Below are 22,316 nucleotides of genomic sequence, written 5' to 3'. Positions count from 1 at the left end.
GTAGTATCTAAATAGATAATTCATTTGTTCCAATTGATTTTGCATAATCTTTCAGGATGTTCAACTAAATTTTTTTCATTTATAACTTTTGTATAATTTCTTACAATCATAAAACATTTTTTCCATTTTGTTTAACACTCTAACTGTTACAAATTAATGAAAGCTGCAATTATCAAGCGAATCTTAGACAAGTCAGCAATTTGATGCTTCCATCAGCATTCTCAGCACCATCAGCAAAGTTTATTTACTTTAAAAACTTACTTCAATATAACCATTAAACCAATCAAATATGAACCTTTCTATATTAATTGTAAAGTGATATCCGTTTTTTTTTGTTGTTAACATTATTTCCAAGACAGATATTAATGCTGTATCTAATTGAATAGGAGTTAATTCATATCTTTTCACATATTGTTTTGTTTCTAAAATGTATATATTATAGATTATTTTATTTTTTATTACTTATTTTTTATAAATTAATCTGGTAATACGTTTACGTGTCCCAGATCTGACAATATTTTATTTATTCTCATATGAATAGCCTCCTCCCCTTTTAATTTTTACTGTATTATATTTTTTCTTGTAATTCCTTAGCAAGTAAATTACCAACTGCGGAGCAGGGTTCTTTTTAAGTTTTTCATCAGTGTATTTAATCAGCTGCTAAATTTCAACTTCTGTTCCACCTTTTTTGTTCCACTTTAAGTGCTGCTTTTCCTGCTGTTTCCAAGCTTTTTTTCCTGCTGTACTAATTGAAGAATTGCAATCCGCTTGGAAAAACAATTTCGTAAAGTGTCAAGATACTGTTCATGGTATGATTTCTTTTCCTGGAACTTGTGAGCTTTCAAACATAAATAAAAAATAAATTTATTCCTGTATTGTGTTCATAAACTTTTTATTTTGTTCATTATATAAAACTACAAATTTATAAATTTCATATTTCTTTTAAATTTAGTGTTAAATGTATAACTTGTTTTCAACTCATTTAAAATTAATTATTCTACCTAATACATCCTGTATAATATTCTTATTGAATGAGAATATATTTATTAATTTCAGAATATCAACTCTTTGTGTTCTTGTGTAAATGGATAAGCTCTTGTTAAATCTGCAGTACTTAAAGCATAGATAATATCACTGAAATTACCATCAACAAAGTGAATTATCAATTTAGATCACAATGAATGTATATTGTATCACAGAGTTAGTTATATGTGGTGTTGTAGTTCCCCATTCTGTATTTTTATGCTTTTTTCTCAAACCCAAGCAATGTAGTGAAAATTTGACATCTTAAATCAATCATAAAAATTATCTGTAAATTGAAATCGAAATCTTAAAATATTAAATCAATTCCAAACTTATTGGAGCAAATTTCTGATTTATTAAATTCAAACTATCATTTACTTATTAATTGTTTCCCTGATATAATTATTAATATCTGTGATAACTGTAAGAAACCGGTTTGTAAAATATGATATCTTTCATTCTTTACCATTATTGTAACGAATTCTTTTATTGTCATTCATCACTAATTTTATGCAGACTAAGGTCATCGTGTAATACTATCCAAACCAACATACTAAGTTTTTATTTTTATCTAAAAATTAAAGAACGACTAAAATCTAAATTGTAAAAATCATCGGTTTTCTTTTATAATCTTTAACTGTTTCAGAACTTAATACATTTCTTGCCCCCCTTTCTTCCATTTATATAATTATTAAACATATCTTTTTAGTTAAAAACTAAAGTTTTAAAACTTTGATATAATAGTGTAAATTCAAGAAAAATAATTTTTATATAACATTTCCATGTTGGTTTTGGTAAGAGTGAATCTTTTTTAATAGTTCATCAATTATTTAATACCTTCATTTTTTAGTTTCTTCATTATTATTTCAGCATCAATTGAACCACAAATTAACTCCAAGTCATTAACAATTCTTTCGGAATCACATGGACAACGTCATTAACCTTGTCCCTAATTACTTTTTTATATTTCATAGTTCTTTTATTAATATGTAATTCCTTGATTTTTTGTTAATTCTTTAAATATTTTTATTGAATGAATTGAATGTTTTTTATTATTGTTATTATTTTGATTAATCAAATCATTCAAATCATTATCTACTTTAGTGTTAATTACTTTCTTTTTCCAGGTATTCTATCCTTAGCAATTAATTTGTATGACCATATAGTTGTATCTAATTAATAATTAAATTACCATATTGTCCATTTGGTGAAACTTTTTATGGGTTATGAGATCTTTTTCCTTTTCCCGTTATTTTTTTTGTTTTTAGAATAAAATTGATCGTTTCTCTATATTTTTTTAAATTTTCCGACTTAGCTATAAATTGCTACTGTTGCTTCAGATCTGTTAGTTTTGTTTGTCTTTCTAGTTATTGCACAGATTTCGTTACCCTATTTTTTTATATCTCCTGATACATTTTCTAAGATATCCTCTACTTCTTCCCTAGTCCATTTTTTATCAAGTTTCAGATTCAGTGTGAAAAAAATCAAACACTTTCTTGTGGTGGTGTTATATTTTTTTTTATCTAAAAGATCTCTAAATCAATGTCTTTATTAAAATCAAACTGTAAATTCTTTTGGTCTTGCTCCCTCAATTCTTCTTCTTTTATGGGTTTGTAATTGGTTGTTGTTGTTCGGAGGTGGTTGTTTTTCCTTTAACCTCTGGTCACCATTTTTAGATTTTCTATTTCCTTGTCTCTTATCTTGCAAACTTTTTGGATGTAAGCTAATTGCTCCTTTTAATTCCAGGTTATGCTTTTAACTGACTTGATATTGTTCTTTTGAATTTCTATTTTTTTCAGTAATTGGCTTATAATTTCAGTGTACATATCCCGATTTTGTAGCTTTCTTAATTTGTTCTTCATTATTTCTTCTCTAAGAGCCTCATCTTTTGCCCCCGACTAATTTTTTTCTTATTCTTATTTCATTTATTTTTTGATTGCATTATTATTATAATGTAACATAATGTGTAAGATATTGTATATATGTAAAATAATGTAATTTATATAAATGGAAATTCCAAATTATGATACAAAAATTGATGATAAATCCAATAATTTATACACATTATCCCTTTTAGGCCAGATTCATGTTTTAGATATGTTAATATGTGGATCTTCTGGATCTGGAAAAACCAAATAATTATGATATACTTCGAAAAAACCTCTTATACTTTTGATAATTTACTTGTATGCTAAAAACTTAGAACTATCTAAATTATCAAGATTTAATTAACCATTTAAAGCCAAATTGCAAAGAAAAAATTAAAGTAGATCCAAATGAAATACTTGAAGAGGGCTGCTGATCCAAACCAAATTGAACCTTGTGAGATCTTATCAGAAAAACAAAAAAGTAGTAATATTTGATGAGTTTGTATGTGAATATAAAAAAGTTCAAAATGAATTAAATTAACAAAATACTTTATTCAAGGACGTCACAAAACCTGTTGTGTTATTTTTTAAAGTCAGTTCTTACTATAACACCATAAAAGATATTCGAATTAACTGTTCACACTATATTTTTTTTGGAAAGTCCAGGTAAACGAGAAAATGATAGTGATTTTGTAATGAACAAAATATAGATCGTGATTAATTTGCTAATGCAACAAATCAAAAATATGATTTCTTATATATTGACAACCAGGATAGTTTTTAAGAAAAAAACTTTACTGGGAATTAGTTAATGGGGAGTTTTTAATGATGTAAAGAAATAAGAGAATCTGCAGTATAAGTAAAGTTAAATTTGATATTGATTTTTAAGTAATTATGCTACTAAAAAACAAATACAAAAGCTTCGAAAGGACGTGATCATATCTTCACAGAAAATAAGGAAACTTGATAACACATGAACAGAGCATTAGATATGGGAGGTAATAAAATAATCAACTAGGAAATCCAGATAAATCCACCGATGTAGTTTCAAGACGATTTATGTTAAAAAAGTTCAAAGAGTAAATAGATAACATTTTAAACTTGAAGATGTCAAAGGTATAAAAACAAACATAGAAGCAGAAAGTCAAGAATATTGAAGGAATTAACAAAAGATTTTAAAAAGAATTTCATTATTAATAGTTTTGAATTACAAGGTAAAAATTGAAGAAGAAATGAAAGCTTTATGGTTGATTCTATTAAAGAACTTGCAAGAGAAATCTGATATTTGACAGATGAAATACTAAAAAAAAGTATTTTGAACCAAATTTTGAAAAAGTTATACAAATCAAGTTCAAGAATTAAAAAGATAGTATGATTAAACATGAAGAAACTAAAAGACCAAGATTATTGAAGCTGGAAAAAAGTTACAAAATATGTATCAGTTTTGAAATTAGAACAGAATTAAATAAAACTAAATACGGAAACTGAAAAAATAGCATAAAGATTTATTTGGATGTAATTTCAAATAAACTTGCAGAATATAATTTGAATTGGAAAGGCCCCAGCTTCATCAAAGAGGTGATGACATGATAACAGCATTAGAGGACTTTAAAGAAGAAATTAATTTTAAAAATAGATGACTTTAAAAAACAAGTTCGAAATTGGATTAGTTTATTGTGACAACCGTCATAATTTAAAGTATGCAGACTTAAGTAAATTTACAAAAAAATTACAAGAAGATAGACGCAGCTTAATGCTAAGGTTGTAAGAACTTATAAAAATGAACTGGACTTTTGTAGTGAAAAAATCAGATTAAACTGGAGAGTTTAATTACTGCTAATACTGAAGCAATTAACACAGTTAAAATCAGCTAGAAAATTTGAAAAAATCAATTTGTAGATCTGATTAATAATGTTGTTGCACGTCACAATATAAAGTACGAAGAGTTAAGTAAACTTTAAAGGTTTATTAAGAATATAGTAATGGAATTTAATGATAAAATTAAAAAAATAATAAATGTTTTTAACTTGCAGTTAAAATATCAGCTATCAAGAGAGAATCAATCACTGCTAATACCCAAGTAATTACTTGCTAATATAAAGCAATACCCGCTAATGTCGAAGAAATTGCTACTATTGATGTAAAATTTTCTAATAATTGGGAAAAAATATAGAAGGAAAAGATTGCTTTCTTAAAAACAAGAAACACAATTAGCTAGAACAAAGAAAAAAAATTTTTTTTTTTTTTTTTTTTTTTATCAGGTAAACATTGACTGTTGACAATCTATCTGTTCTGTAGTTGCCACAAACAAAACGACTTGATGATTTAGCTGAAAAATTCTTAAACGTAAAAGAAAGACAGGAAAATAGAAAAAAAGGTAGAGGAAGTGGGGACATGAAGTGTTTCTCTTTGGATACCATAAAACACTCTTTTGATTACGTAAAAATGAAAAATATTTCCACCAGCCAGGATGTCTGGATACATTCAACATATGAAAAATATGGCCGGTTTTCTTGAACTATTTAAATGAATTTTAATAATAAAACCTGGTATTCCGTAGATTTTAGAGATTTTATACTCATAAAACCAACAATATAAAATAGCTGTACTAAATGTGCTTTTGAAGGGTGTGTTTGTGGCTAAAAAAACCGGAAATTTATGTAATAGAGATATTAATATTTTATTAAAAGGGTGCGGTGCCTATAGGGGAACCGTATAAACCGATTTAAAAGTCCATTATCACATTTTATATTTAGGTGGTGGAATGATGATAATGATTTAATTTATAGTTCATTTTTCTATACTGCACCATTATTAGCAGCTGAGGCAGCTGAGGCTTTGACGCTGATCTCGGTTAATATCTATGTATAAGAAAAAAAATTAAAGTTCATCTATCACAAGGAACAAGGTGTGACATTCATCCTTATAACGATTTCTAAATCTACAGAAGTATATTTTCAACTTTTGGCGGATAGTTACATCTGATTCTACTTACATATGGATGAACATGTAGTGATTTGTATTCATCGGATGAACCTATATCAGATGAACATGCATTCATAATAGAAAACAGATTTTTGAATTTAAAAGCTTAATTAAAGTTTTTTATTACTATGTGTACCCTAATAATATACTGAACTAATTGGAAAATAAGATCAAATATGTTTGTATATACAACTGAAACCATTCGACGATGTAATGGTGAAACAATATATGAAAGTGACATGCGTGTACATTGTAAACGTTACTATAATAAAGTATAGACATAAAGAAATTCCACTAATGTTAAAAATTAACTTGAACGGAACGTGTGGAGACTATATGTGCCGTTTACATTGTAAACGTTACTAAAAATAAACACAAACATTGTGCACGGTATTTCAAATATAAAGATAAGCGTTTACATTGTAAACGTTACTAAAAATAGGCGTTTACATTGTAAACGTTACTAAAAATAGGCGTTTACATTGTAAACGTTACTAAAAATAGACGTTTACATTGTAAACGTTACTAAAAATAAATGTTACTAAAAATAGGCGTTTACATTGTAAACGTTACTAAAAATAGGCGTTTACATTGTAAACGTTACTAAAAATAGATTTACTTTATTTTACTATAGGTTTTAACAATAATTTTTTAAAATCTTTTTTTTTCTTTTTTTTAATTGTCCAGCATTGGTCAGTCCGGACCAAGGGGTTATAGGTCAAGTGGGGTCAGATGTTCCAAAACAAACAATTACTATACTACTCACATGCATTTAAAAATTTCCTATACCACATCATTACGCTTCCGCCGTTTCTTAATAACGCCGGCAATGACAATGACGTTGGATATTGTGTGGAGTAATGGCGCTGATGTAAAACGTCAATCTTGCTTGATGACGTATTTCCAATACTCCTTACGTGATGCAGACGCGGTGACTAAAAGTGTTCCTTCGGACGTGATTCATTACAGCACATCTAATACTTATCAAACCGAGTCTGCTAATTATTATGGGGGAGACATATTGTTTTTGCCTGTCCGTCCTTCCGTCCGTCCGTCCGTACGTCACATTTCATTTCCGAGCAATAACTGGAGAACCATTTGACCTAGAACCTTCAAACTTCATAGGGTTGTAGGGCTCTGGAGTAGACGACCCCTATTGTTTTTGGGGTCACTCCGTCAAAGGTCAAGATCACAGGGGCCTGAACATTGAAAACCATTTCCGATCAATAATTAGAGAACCACTTGACCCAGAATGTTGAAACTTCATAGGGTGATTGGTCATAAAGAGTAGATGACCACTATTGATTTTGGGGTCACTCCGTCAAAGGTCAAGGTCACAGGGGCCTGAACATTGAAAACCATTTCCGATCAATAACTAGAGAATCACTTGACCTAGAATGTTGAAACTTCATAAGATGATTGGTCATGCAAAGTAGATGACCCCTATTGATTTTGGGGTCACTCCATTAAAGGTCAAGGTCACAGGGGCCTGAACATTGAAAACCATTTCCGATCAATAACTTGAGTACCACTTGACCCAGAACGTTGAAACTTCATAGGATGATTGTACATGCACAGTAAATGACCTCTATCGATTTTGGGGTCGCTCCGTTAAAGGTCAAGGTCACAGGGGCCTGAAAATTGAAGACCATTTCCGGTCAGTAACTTGAGAACCACTTGATCCAGAATGTTGAAACTTAATAGAATGATTGGTCATGCAGAGTAGATGACCCCTATCGATTTTGGGTCACTCTGTTAAAGGTCAAGGTCACAGGGGCCTGAACATGGAAAACTGTTTCCAATCAATAACTTGAGAACCTCTCGACCCAGAATGTTGAAACTTCATAGGATGATTGTTCATGCAGGGTTAATGACCCCTATTGTTTTTGGGGTCACTCCGTTAAAGGTCAAGGTCACAGTGGCCTGAACATTGATAACCAGTTCCGATCAATAACTTGAGAACCTCTTGATCCAGAATGTTGAAACATCATAGGATGATTGAACATGCAGAGTAGATGACCCCTATGGATTTTGGGGTCAGTCTATTAAAGGTCAAGGTCACAGGGGCCTGGTCATGTAAAATCATTTCTGGAAAATAACTTGAGAACCACTTGACCCAGAATGTTGAAACTTAATAGGATGATTGAACATGCAGAGTAGATGCTCCCTATTGATTTTGGGGTCAGTCTATTAAAGGTCAAGGTCACAGGGGCCTGGTCATGTAAAATCATTTCTGGAAAATAACTTGAGAACCACTTGACCTAGAATGTTGAAACGTAATAGGATTATTGGACATGCAGAGTTGATGACCTCTATTTATTTTGAGGTCACTTGATTAAAGGTCAAGGTCTGGAGCCTGAACAGTGACTTGAGAACCACTAGGCCAAGAGTGTTGAAATTTAGCGGGATGACTGGACATGCCAAGTAGATGATCCCTATTGCAGCCAACCATCAGTGTCTTTTTGACTTTCGCTCCTGACCCCTATTGACTTCTTGCCTATAGGACTTTGCATTGGGGGAGACATGCGCTTTTTTACAAAAGCAATTTCTAGTTTTACTTGTTTTCTGTGCCTCCGGTGCGTTTTCTTATATAAAGTTATTGGGTAATTGTTTTGACTATTGACCGGCAAACCATTCGATACATGTTTTATTGCATGACATCAGAAGTTGAATTTCATATTTTTTCATGCTTCAAATTTTGAACTATAGGCCAGTCAATAATTTACAATAGCAGTCTTTAGGTGCCGTGTGGCGCTAGTGTTGATATTGGAACATTTATAGAAACTTGTTGGGCAAGTTGGGCAAGAAACGGATCTGTTCGGAAATCATTTACTCTTGATTTTGTTCAGTCTGTTCTTCATACAAGTTAGATTTTCACTGGAGATGTTTTTAAAAACTGATTTTCCTGTCTTGGCTGCCGACCTAAGATAGTTATTTTTACCTAAGGAATTATATAAATATAACATGTATTGTATTTGTTAAAGATTTGCATTAACGGCTAATATTAAGCTTTAGAGAAACCAACATTCTATGCTCGGACGTTGGAAAATAAACATTAATATTTCTTTTTAAAGAATGTGTTTGTGTTTTTTTCAAGGTACCGACCTCAGGCCAGAGTTGTTTTTTTTTTTGTTTTTTTTTTTTTAATTTTTGTTACTCGGATTCTGGGCAGAAAAATGTTGACAGGAGGAGGGGAAAAGGGTGGCAAAACAACAGATGATGTGTGATCAAACGCTTTATCGGATGCCTCCTTTGTTCGGCAGCATAATGTTGCTCTTTGGGTCACCTCAATATACTTCTTCATATTTTTGTCATATTTTATTTCCCAAATACATGTAAAATTCACATCAGTTTGGTCATTGTCATTTACATTCGGTTACATTAAGCATATATTTGAGACACTGTAAAGTCTTTCATGCTTTCATCTTCTTGGCCTTTACACAACTTGTGTTTCATTGTTTATTTGGCGATATACCGGATTTTGCTTTTTTTAAATATTGTAAATGATTTCAAAATTAATCATAACTTTCAAACAATTGTTTACATATGGAACACGCTTTTATTTGTGAGGAACTCACGCCTATATGACACTGCGTCTAATGCACTGACAAATGTTCGAGTTGTCATCATCAGAACTCAGCAAAACATCAATCATTGTTTTTAAAAAATGAATTTTTGAAATTTCATTTTTTTTTTTTGAAAATGACAGTAAATAGGGCAGGAGGGTCTGAGTAACGAAAATTCAACAAACTCTGGCATAAATAGGGTTAGCCCACATTACACCGTGTCCAGAAATGAGACAGTGTTTTGAAGAGTATTGTCCCTTGATTATTAAGCCAAATTGCTTAAATTTGATTGTTTCCCTTTATACCATTTTCGCGAGTACCGATTTTTGTTATCTCTCTTATCTTGATAAACCTGACTTTACGCTGGTTTTCTTAATTAGGGGTATCGTGACGACATGGAATAAAACTTTTTAAACAAGTGGAGTTTATAACTTTCCCGAGGCTGTTGATTTGAATGCTTCTAAACGATCTTTTCACTGGCAGCTCCTACTTGGGCTCAGTTTTGTTATATTTTCTGATCCTTTGGAACCATGGAGGTGTAATGTAGAATTAACTTGGTTCTTATCAAAGGGAAATAAATATTGATTGCTGAGATGTGAAATAAGTACAAGTTGCGTACCTCAGACAATACGAAGCACCAAAAAACGTTTTAGCGATGAGCGCCAACCCTTATATCAATTATAAACAATTATAAACAAGGCTCTTTTTCTAGAAACTAGTATGTACAGTGTTTTTCCAGCATTTCAATTCAAAGAAACGAAATTTAGTAGTTTTTTCTATATATCAGACAGAAAACTATTAAAAGCTATTCTTTTCAAAACATTCAGCTTTTAAATAGAAATGCATGTGTGTTTTATTCTCTCAATGCCATTGTTTACCCATGCGCTGATTTAGGGTTACAGAATAGCTTTGGTCATTTTTTCCCATTATTAGTTTAAAATCCATACCTAAACAAACTTCCAAAGATTTTTTTGTACTTAGTCTATAAATCATAATAGTTATGTATTCTCTTTTCAAAAACATTCAGCTTTTTAAATTTCTGTCATACACACTGATTTAGTCAGTAGATCTAGATGATAGCCTCGATTTTCATTTGTTGACATGATTTATTATAAAAAATAACACAACAAGCAAAAATTTAGAATGTATGCCAGAATGTCTACCTGCAAGCAAGTAAAAGAATGGTATGAAAGTTTATACAATAATTCAAGTCCACACCATATAAACGACTGTACTCCCCCCCTCTTCCTCTTGCGACTGATCTGAACAATGAACAGGCAGATTAACGTAAGAAATCGTCTTAAAATCAATTATCTTGCTTTACACGGTATGTATATTTAACTTCAACAATAAGTCTAACATAAATATGTGTATATGGTGATACAATAGATGAAGCATTTTAATCAAAAACTAATAAATCCGATCACAGTATCCCAGTAGAGAAGTTCAAATCTTATTTCTTAGAACTGTTTAGCGAAATTAGGACAACGGTAGTTGATGATGCTGAATCTTTTAACGAGAACAGTGATTTTAATTTGAATAATCCTACATCTGATGAACTGAATGCGCCTATTAATCTACAAGAAGTTACCTCGGCAGTTAAAAAACTTAAACGAAACAAATCTTTGTGCCCAAGTGATAATTTACTAAAAGAGTTTTTATTGAAACTATCGATATACTTGGAAGTCAATATTACTGACATATTTAACAAAGTTTTCAATTCTGATTATTTCCGGGAAATCTGGACACAAAGTTTTATAGTGTCCTTAAGAAAGGGGATAAAGATATACCAAATAATTATCGTGGAATCACTTTACTCAGTAATCTTGGTAAACTTTTTACCAGCATATTTACATTGTGGTAAACTTTTTACCAGCATACTTACATTGTGAGTAGAAAAATGGTTCGAGGAAAACAATGTTATTCGGACTCCCAGTTCGGTTTTCGAAAGGGTCGTAGTACAGTCGATGCAATATTTGTATTACAAAGTTTAATTGACAGAATTTAAGATTGCCTTGCGCCTTTATCGACCTGCAAAAGGCATTCGACTCGGTCTACCGTAATGCCCTGTGGTTCTAACTTTATGGTATGGGTTTCGATGGTAAGATACTAAAAATGTTCAAGGCCATGTACGCAGTGGTAAAATCTTGTGTTAAAAGTTGTAACCAGTGCTCAGATTTCTTCGAAATATCCATTGCCATTGGCTTAAGATAAGGTCTTAATAATTCACCGGCATTATTCGCCCTTTTCTTAGAAGACTTGGAACTATTTTTACAAGATACAAATACATCAGAACTGACTTTATCTGATATATGTGTAATCATCTTACTGTTTGCTGACGATATGATTATTGTTGGAAATTCTGTGCAGGATTTATAAAATAGCTTAAACAGGTGAATACTGGAGTTTACAGGTCAACGAAAGTGGTAGTGTTTCGAAAAAGGGGTCCACTTAAACGCAATGAATGTTGATATTTTAATGGTCATCTTTTAGAAGTAGTAAATGACTAATTATTTGGGCGTTGTATTCAATTACACTGGTTCATTTGTATAACATAACTAGTATGTAGTTGGAAAGTATGGTGGCATAGAGGGGACATAGGAAATATTTTATTTATCACGTGCGAACAACACGTTCGCACGTGTCAGCTAACACGTGCGCACGTGATAAATAAAATATTTCCTATGCGAACGTGATAGCTATCGCGGGTGAACGTTATAAATAAAATATTTCCTATGCGAACGTGATAGCTATCACGTGCGAACATGATAGTTACCACGTGTTAATAAACACGTTCGCACGTGGAAGCTAACACGTGCGCACGTGATAAATAAAATATTTCCTTTGTCCCCTCTATGCCACCGTAGTACGGGCACTAAAAGCAACAAATACATTGTTATGCAATTTAAGTAAGTTTGAATTAAGCCCATCTATATCTCTACAACTATTTGATTCGTTCGTTGGTTCAATTCTTGAATACGCCTGTCCAATTTGGGGATTCTCCAAGTCCAAAGAAATAGAACGCGTGCACTTAAAATATTGTAAGGCAATTTTGGGAGTCAGACAAAGCACCAGCAATGCGGTCGTATACGGCGAATTGGCACGGTATCCGTTGTTTATCTCGAGACATTTTCAAATTATTTAATACTGGTTACATGGCTTTCCTGACGTCTGGAATTATCAGGACAGTGTAGATTCCAAAACATTCTTGCCCTTTTTAAACAAAGGCTTATAGACTGTTACGTCCAACAATGGCGGACAGATTTACAAAGTAACAATGTTCTTAACAACTTATATTTTTATTTAAAAGACGACTTTGTCCCAAGTGACTATCTTCTCGTTCTTAATACAAAAACCTTATGCTAGGCACTAGCCAAATTGCGTGTTTCAGCGCTTAAGTTGCGAATTGAAACAGGTAGGCACGTGAAATCGTATTGAAAGGGTCGAACGAATCTGTCATCTATGTAAGTCGCGTGACATAAAAGACGAGTACCACTTTGTCATTAAATGTAAAGTATATGAGCAGTTACGACACCATTTTTAAATAAACTATGTTCTGTTCTGTTCTGTTCTGATGAAACAGACAAGTAATGTTTGCAAAATGTTGACTGATCACACTCGATTGCATGAAAATTCACTCGACCAGGTCACGAAACTGATGAATAACACGTCAAATTGATTTACAATCCAATAATCCATGATGTTTTCTGAAATAATGTATACTCCATAACTGTATGTAAATAAGATGTTGCATATCTGTTGCGTTTTTGAAATAAATTACTTTTTGTCTAGTCGGTAAGAAAACATTCACAGTATGCCTCGTGTTATGTATGTACTTATCAGTCGATTCTGTTGCGTTTTTGAAATAAATTACTTTTTGTCTAGTCGGTAAGAAAACATTCACAGTATGCCTCGTGTTATGTATGTACTTATCAGTCGATTCTCTTTGGACGTCATGCGAAGAAATGTTACGACTTCAAAATGCCGATGAGATGAGACAGGAGGGAACTAAAAGTTGACCCCGCCCGTATGTCTGTCTGTCTGTCTGTCCGTCTGCCAACAAAATGATCATCCGATTTTTTAAAAAAAAATTGCAACCGAAAGTACCCTGCGGACATCAGCCGCATCGTGTTTACTACCTGTCGTGATTTGACCGTTATTTCTCATGTTTGAAATAAATAACATTTCACAGTGATAACGCCTGCACACGCTGGGAATATGTCCTTGCGGATTTAGTCGTAAGCCTGACTCAGTCCTCTTCCGTTGGTTTAAAATGGCGTATGTTCTACATTGTCTTTGTTAAATTACACATGAAGTACAGTAAAAGTATTACTAATGGTACAAACATAAATTAGTGTGAGCAGCATAAAGTACGCTGCACTAAGATTTCAGGAAATGGACCCCCTGTAGGTTGTAATGTAGTAATTCGTCGTAATTGCCTCCGTTGAAAGAAGTTCCTTAAAAATAAACCCTCAGTTGTTCATTTTCTGGCACTTCTGCTGGTAAAATGGGAGCTTATTTCATTCGCAGAATGTATTTTCAGTAAAATAAGAAAAAAATGATGTTAAAGTTCGTGTGTTTATGGCAAAGATAAAACTAAACTAGAGGTGTTTCTGCGTTCTGCGACGCTGTCAAGAAAATGATCCAGAAAAGGTTAGTGGATTCAATCTGGCGCCGTTTCACAACAAATCACCCCATTAACTGTTCATATTTAGACAACTTATTAATCGTAGTTTGCGATGATATATCGGTTTCAATAGGTTGAAACTCTAGAAATTATAGTCTTGTGCGCGACACATCGTTTCATGATAGCGAACATTTGTGCCAAGTTATTTCAGAATCCCTTAATGCATAAAGAAAAAAACAGACCCTGTTTTACCTTTAAGTGTCACATTTAATAGAGAAAAGGAAAACAATAAGACGGGCATTAACTACATATTGCCGATGTTTGTGTGTAAAGTCTGAGAGAGGTAAGTGTAATAATATTCAAGTGATTGCATGATCAAATTTTTGAAGACACACATACAAACAGACAGACCGCATGATGACTTCTATATACCATCCTCCTTCAAACTTCATTTGCGGGTTATAATTCTGAAGAAATATTACAGCAGCATAGGAAAAGCCGATATTTTATAAATAAGTCAGTTGCAAACAGGCATGCAGTCTCTTTTACGAAAGTCGCAAACATTTGTACAGTACCCAAGCAAACATGCATACAGTCAGGAATTCACACCGAATCTTCTTTCGTTGGCGGTTATAAACAAATTTAAGATTTTAGTAATTATTTTATTGGATTTTACCAAACAAGTATTGTTTCTTTATCCATGAAATAGATCTAGTGGGATTTACATGTAGATCATTCTTCGAGCAAGAAAATATGTACTTTTAACCCCGACAATGCACAATTTATGGACAAAATCTGTGACCAGTCTAGTTTTTTTTTTATTTTGATGTTACCTGTAATCAGACTAACACACTATATACATAAACAAATCATGTCCAGCTTCCAAATTAATTGAAATATACATACCATCTAAGCATATCAGTAATTATAAAATGGAGTTTTTCAACTTTTAGCTGTCATTATTTATTTTATCACTCGTAACAGGAGGAGGAGGAATACAGTCGTTTAGACGGTCCCTCTACCCTAAAATCTGCTAAACCTTAAAGCACTGTACGTATTCATAACAGTGACGATACATGCATACTCTTTTCACGTTCCAATACAGTGCAAATTTACCTGTAGTGTATATGTTACTAAATATAGAATATAATTCTTCCATAAAGGTAAAACCGGTTTTTCAAATGTAACGGTGTCAACTTGAATAAATGAATGGCGAAGAGTTGTGTATTTTGGACAAGCGTCACACCCTCTGGCTTTTGGTCACATATATAGACAGTGGACATAAAAACTTGGGAATTTTCTCGGATGAAAAGTTTTGGCGTGAATGAGAGTTTAATTTTCTACGAAGGATCAATTTTCAGGAATTATTAATGGGCGATTGAATGCTTTTCTGTCACGCGTTAATAAACAAACACATTAGTCTAGAGCGTTTGTGAATAAAAGGGTAGAATAAATTAGTGGTAGTAATAAGGATAAATAGTAACACTTTAAATAATTAAATAAATATGGACTCGCACAATATTGCGCGATCTCGCCAAGGACATGCAGCGCAGGCCGGAGTCGACAAATGGGTTCTTATTCAAGAAAACACATTCCGTAATTGGGTAAATGAACAACTTAGGTCCGCCGGACAGGAAGTGAATAATCTGGAAAATGATTTTGACGATGGCGTACGTCTGTGTGCGCTGGTATCTTCGTTACAAGGGAAGCGTATTCGAGTGATCAAAAATGCGAGAAATCACCACCAGCAGTTGGCTAATGTTGCTGAAGCTCTGGCAGCAATAGCAAACGATAACATCAAACTTGTTAATATAGGTAATAATGTTTTTGTGTTATGCATAAATGTTTGATTTTCAAGAAAGCATATGAATGAATGTATACAATGAAATATACAAAATGAAATATTCAAAATAAAAAGTGTAGCCTACATTTTAAGTAGACATTCACTCATAATTTGTTAAAAAATATAAATAAAGAATTTCTATTCAGCAGTTTTCTTAATCAAAGTACTGAAAGTACAGAAAGGCTGGCTACCACAAAACACTGGATGAAATCTGTACGGGAAAGATGTTTGAAAATCTTAGATATTATGGGTTTTCCATATCAAACTAAGGCGAGCATAGGGTATTGTTGTGATGAACCATCTTGATTAACTTGTGATGGTAGTGTAAGGATATTACAGACTATTGATCAGGCTGGTAACATTGCCCGATCGGGCTTTGGACATAAAAACTAATATTTCTTGAAAAATAATGAAGATGTTTCCTTCAAACTTGGTCCATTTATTAAGCATACCATATGATACAAACTAAAATAAAAATAACTTGGTTGCCTTCAGTTTTGGTAGAATTATTTACCCTTTTCATATTTTTATGATCCATAATTTTTGAAGTCCAAAAAAATATGTTCTAATGCTAAGTTTAAAACAAAAAAGGGTTCAATGGCTGCCTAATGCTCTAAATTATTGCGCTAATACATAAATGTATACATTTTACCGTGCTCTCCCTTACAACATTATAGAGAAATGAAAGTTGTAAAACAAATGTTCATACATCTGCACTAGAAACCCTAAATATATAGAAGAAAGTTATTGGCGCAAAAGTTTGGAGCAATAGAAAGCCATTGAGCAGTTTTCTGTTTTAAACATTTCATTAAAACATATTTTTTGGACTTCAAAAATTATGCATCATAAAAATCTGAAAAAGGGAAGTAATTCTAACAAAACTGAAGGCAACAAAGTTATTTCTATCTTAATATGCATCATATGTTATGCTTAATAAATGGACCAAGTTTGAAAGAAATATTAGTTTTTTATGTCCAAAGCCCGATCGGGCAATGTTACCAGCCTGTTGATGTTGAAAAAATACATTGTGTTTACTTCATTGGAGATAACATAATTAGTGAGACAAACGGCACATAATCTGAAACCACAAAAATTAATATCCTACAAAAAGTCAGGTTCCGAGAACGTAATCCAATCAAACCACATAGGATAATGAACGAAATTTATAGTTTATTCGAGAAACGTAGTTTATCAAATGTAAACCATGGTTTACAGTCGATATATTAGGATTAAAAAATCCACTATTAATTTCGGTTGTGAACCTGCGTTTACGAACATGAGCCTAGACCTATGATCTTGAACCATAGTTTACAGACGTGACATGTTTGGAAGTCGTCCAATAATAACATGAACCCAGGTTCACAGTCAAAAAACTAGGATTAATGGTGGATAAACTAGGTTTTTCAAACTTAAAAGCATGTAAACCAATTCTTTTGAGCGAAAACAAAGGATAACGTCGTAAACATAGGTCCACGTTTGTAAACCCAAGTTAAAGTTCAATCGAGAATCCTAGTTTATCGAACATAAACATGTGTTCAAGCGCGTAAACTATGGTTTGCGCCCGCTATCCTATGTTTTCGCTCAAAAATATATGTTAGTATTCGATAAGCCTAGTTATTCGACCAAGAATGTAATTATTGGATAATTGGATTGCCGCGAACCATTGTTTACACGTGTGAACCTATGTGTACGACCATGAACTTGGGTTTACGAGCGTGAACCATAGTTTACGAACGTGAACCTAGGTTTACGTTCAGTAAAATTGGTTTCTCGAACAAAACTATGATATTTGGTCGTAATCCTATGTTCACAAGCGTGAACCTATGTTTACAGTCATAAACCCATTTTCACGGTCGTAAACTTAAGTTCTCGATTGTTAACATATATGTTAACGTTCGTAAACTATGGTTTACACTCATGAACCCTGGATTACGCCCGTAAACATTCGTGAACTTGGATTAACGACCGAAATTTATAGTTCAGTTGAAAAAAAAACTAGTTTAAATCTGGGTTTGTGGGAGTAAACTATGTTCAATGCCCGTTATCTTATGTTTCGCTCGAAAGTATTCGAAAAACTTGGTTTTACATTCGAAAAACCTACTTGATCGATCGTTAATTCTAGTTTTTCGACTGTGAACCTGAGTTCACGTTATAATTGGGCAGTTGGCGTGCCATAACCGTTTATATATGTTTATAAGCGATAATAAAAATTGAGGGACATAATATCAGATAAAGTATAAAGGTAACAAACACATCATCTATACTTCGATGTGCAAAGCCCCGCTCCCCCCCACCCCAATCACACACACACACACACACAAACACATCATGTATAAATATGTGAACACTGATCAGATGGGGTGATTTTCTTGTCGGTATGGGGGAAATTTTGGGCTCGAACCACGCTACAAACCGGACAGTTAATGATTATGGTCTAGTCCTGTTCCTTCCCTAATACGATGATTTAAGGAAAATTTTAAAGAATTTTCCATTCCTACCATAAGACTATTTTAACTGATTTTTCAGGAAGGCGTAGGTTCAAGCCCCACTAGGACAAAACTTTGTTCATTATATTTCTTTTTTCAAGTAAGATAAACTGTTTGTTTTTTTTTTTCAATACTTATTATCATTGATTTGTCATACAAAAGCGGAAATTTTTCATTTGATTAGCCATTTCTTGCTGTTTAAAATGAATTTAACCTGAAGGGTGAATGTTTAGACATCTTTGAAAATACTTTGTTACATTTTGTATAAGTTCTTGATTTTGCATTTATTCTTTAGTTTACAAAGTTTGGAAGAAATGTAGGTAGGTTTTACTTCTGCCCTAAGGTTCTTTTTGAATGCAAAGAGCAAGGCTATAATTCTTAAGAGTTGGAGCTTAATTTCTGTCCGATTTAATTCTCTTACTCGAGGCTCCCAAGAAAAATTGTTATCGACAATTTTATTTTGTGTTTTATAATTGTTACGCAATACTTTGAGGCTTCATTTAGAAAAATATGAGGTAAAATGACTTCTCTGCGACAGTTTTGCTCAATGGCTATCACTTTGAAATTTGTCTCTGCTTCACATGGAGGAAAAAACATAATTTGTACAAGATTAACAAATAAAAAAAACAGACAACAACGACACAGTAAAAGTTGTTTAAAGATGCAACACAGTGCGAAACAATGTTAACTTCAGGGCTGTATCAATTAATGCATTTGTTAAACATTACCATTACGGGTCCAATATCTTAATATAACCTGAAATACAGTTGAATACGTGTGTTTAAACAAAAATTGCTTACATCTACGCCCCACCCTTTAAACAAAATTGTGACAAAGCACTTTTTACAATATATCTTTCAGCATTTGCCAGAATGTTTCTAAAACGAATTTAGTATAGAAATAGCCAAAAAAGAAAAATATACATACCGTATACATGTATATAGCATGTACGCTCTTTAGGTATAAAACTTATAGAAAGTGGTCATTTGTTTCTTCTCACATTACTGTGGCAATTCCATGCAGCGCTTACGTCCTGTTGTACCTATAGCAAATGATCTGAAAGAATAGATTCGTATAACTTTAGCCCTAAATATAAGACCTGACATAACTCATATCACTATAAGTTCATTTTAATTGATATTTCATATTTTCCATGTTAAGTCAGGACGTCGAATAACGCGCAGTATAACTCATATCCACAATTGTTTCTCGGAACCAGCGTTTGTTTAATTAGCTATTTATAGACCGGGGTCATAATCTATAACGAAACGGTCAACAGTGTTGAGTTACGAAAAAGTTCCATTCATACAGACATTTCATTCATAGGGGCGAATTAATTTACCATCAGTATGTAATATTTTCAAATATTATCTTTCAAGTATTTTACCGTTAGAAAAATAAAACATTATTATAACATGTTAAAGCAAATAGATTTATTGAAACAGGTAAGTTAAACAATCTTTATACAACTCTGTGGTAAAACTGATAAATGTGGCGAACTATTTGAATTGCGCATGAAATTATATTTTGTGTTGTCAGTCTCAGCACCTTTGAACTTTGTTTGAACTTTGTGGAATCTCGATTTATGGTTATAATAGTCTGGCGAATAAATCGCCAGCCTAAAAATCTCTTTTATTACCTCCCTTTTATATTCCAATTTTCTCTTATTAATTCAAGCATATATGTTGTCTCAAGACCGTTACTGTAGCATACAGTGTGTTACACAGATCTATACAGATTTACATAAAAATATGTGTGTTGTGTGTAGTGAAAGTACAAACTGTAGTAGTTTTAATTATTTCTCTGTTATAAACATCTTGTTAATTTTAAATTTAAAATAAAAGTCACACAAAGCTTTTAATTCTATATCAAAACAGATGGGACAGCTGTCCAGATAGAGATTATGCATAGTCACATGTTAAAAAAGCACTGCTTTCAATATAACACACACAAATATATTGTCAGAGACATAAAGAGAGGTAATTAAAATCAGTGGATTAAGGAATAATAATCTACTATTTGCATCAAATATAATAATACAAACCTTTTGCAAATATTTCAGTAATGTTTGCAAATAAGATTTAATTAGAAATTGATATTATTGCATTCACAGCACAGTCATAATGACAGTTTATTTTGATATTTTTTAAATATTTTACCGCAATAAATTTTCAGTTGTTATTAAGTAACAAAATATTTGGCTTCATGGATAAAACAACTCGTCTTTGTATTTTCGTAGTATCTTTAAATATACTTATAATACACAGAATTTTGCAAAGTTCTCAAATATTCATAAAAGGTGAGTGCTGGTGCGCTTAAAGGAACAAGTGGTACAAACTTAATGAGATAAGATTTTTGAAAGGTATTCTTATAAATAAACAATTATATTGTACGGCGCCTCGAGTTGCTGCAGACAGAACCAGATGGAGGTCCCTTGCAGTCACCTCAAGCACCAAACGGCACTGAAGAGGATTGAGCGAGCGAGTTGTACAGAAAGTAGTGAACTGTTGCAACACTTGAAATAATGCAGAACATTCACATCATTTTTAGCTTGACTATAGAGCTGTCCTACTCAACCCAGTGTAGGCGTCGGCATCCTTCTTTTGGTTAAAGTTTTGATGCACTCTTTATCTGTGTTATTACTTGAAAGATTTTCTTCATACTTAAAATAGCTGTCCCACATCATCACCCACATCAACTGGCACAAGGGCCATAACTTTTGCACCAACATTTCATGAATTATCATCCCTTTTGATTTAGACGTTCAGGTTAAAGTTTTGGTGCACTTTCACTCTATCTCGGTTATTACTAAATGGATTTGATTCAAACTTAAAATTGTTGTTTTAAATCACCACCCGCATCATATGACACAAGGTCCATACTAAATGGATTTGATTCAAACTTAAAATTGTTGTTTTAAATCATCACCCGCATCATATGACACAAGGTCCATAACTCTTGAACCAATTTTCAATGAATTATGCCACCTTTTTACTTAGCATTTAAGGTAAGTTTTGGTGCACTTCCACTCTATCTTGGTTATTACTAAATGGATTTGATTCAAACTTGAAGTAGTTGTGCTCATCATTACCCACATCATATGATATGACACAAGGTGCATCACTGTTGCACCAATATTTCATGAATTATGCCCCCATTTTGCCTAGAATTTTACTTATTTAATGTTTTGTTAACTTTATCTTTATCTCTCTTATTAATTTTTTTTGACACAAACATACACTTTAGTTCAGTACCTTCATCCACATTGGAGCGATTAAACACTCGATCCAGTGACAGCTCCAGCTTCCTCAGATAAGCCCATTTTCACTTTCCAACATCGAAATAGTCTAATCTCCTGTGACAGCTCTTGTTACCAGTGTTTTATTTATTTTATCCGACTTTATCTTTTTTCAGTGGCATATACATGTATACATTCTATGCCGACTTGGTGGAAATGACAATGTTGAAAAATTTCACCCAAACTGTGGTTGCCATTCCTTTTTATCTCTGGGGGAGGCAGAAAATTTTATAGAAATGAAAACATTTGCTTCCCAGTAACCATTAATTAAACTAGGCTATAGTACTGTATAGTCCACCCACTTACCAGAGTTCCTTATACATAGATCTAAACAGAAATCCATCTTTTAGCTAAAAATTTGCAGTACCAAAAGAAATTTGAGAAAGTGATATTCCTCTTTTCTTCATGAACTACTTCACACTGTGTCAAATTTTTACAGGTATTATTTTGACACACATGCTGAGAGATGAATTTAAGACACTGAAAAAAAGGTGAAAGACTCCTGCTATAAGTATTATATAGGGTGTATGCTTCTGTTATACTAAAGCTCTGCAGCTAAGTATTGTGACAGTACATAGACATTTTGCAGGTAAATTGCTTATGGGTGTCACTAACTTGCA

General features: G+C 32.6%; 1 protein-coding gene across 1 annotated transcript in view; it reads left to right on the top strand.

Moving 5' to 3' along the window:
• The first annotated feature begins 15,237 nt into the window (after positions 1-15,237).
• Positions 15,238-22,316, top strand: part of LOC123553799 (filamin-A-like) — a 117,157-nt gene continuing 110,078 nt past the window's right edge. The window contains exon 1 of the mRNA XM_053547300.1: positions 15,238-15,884. Coding sequence (XP_053403275.1) covers positions 15,575-15,884 — 310 coding nt within the window. The 5' untranslated portion in view covers positions 15,238-15,574. The remainder of the gene's footprint in view (positions 15,885-22,316) is intronic.

Source organism: Mercenaria mercenaria, chromosome 7 (assembly GCF_021730395.1).
Source record: "Mercenaria mercenaria strain notata chromosome 7, MADL_Memer_1, whole genome shotgun sequence".
Taxonomy (NCBI): domain Eukaryota; kingdom Metazoa; phylum Mollusca; class Bivalvia; order Venerida; family Veneridae; genus Mercenaria; species Mercenaria mercenaria.
Note: the sequence above shows the minus strand (reverse complement) of the source record. Positions and strands in the feature narration are given on the sequence as shown.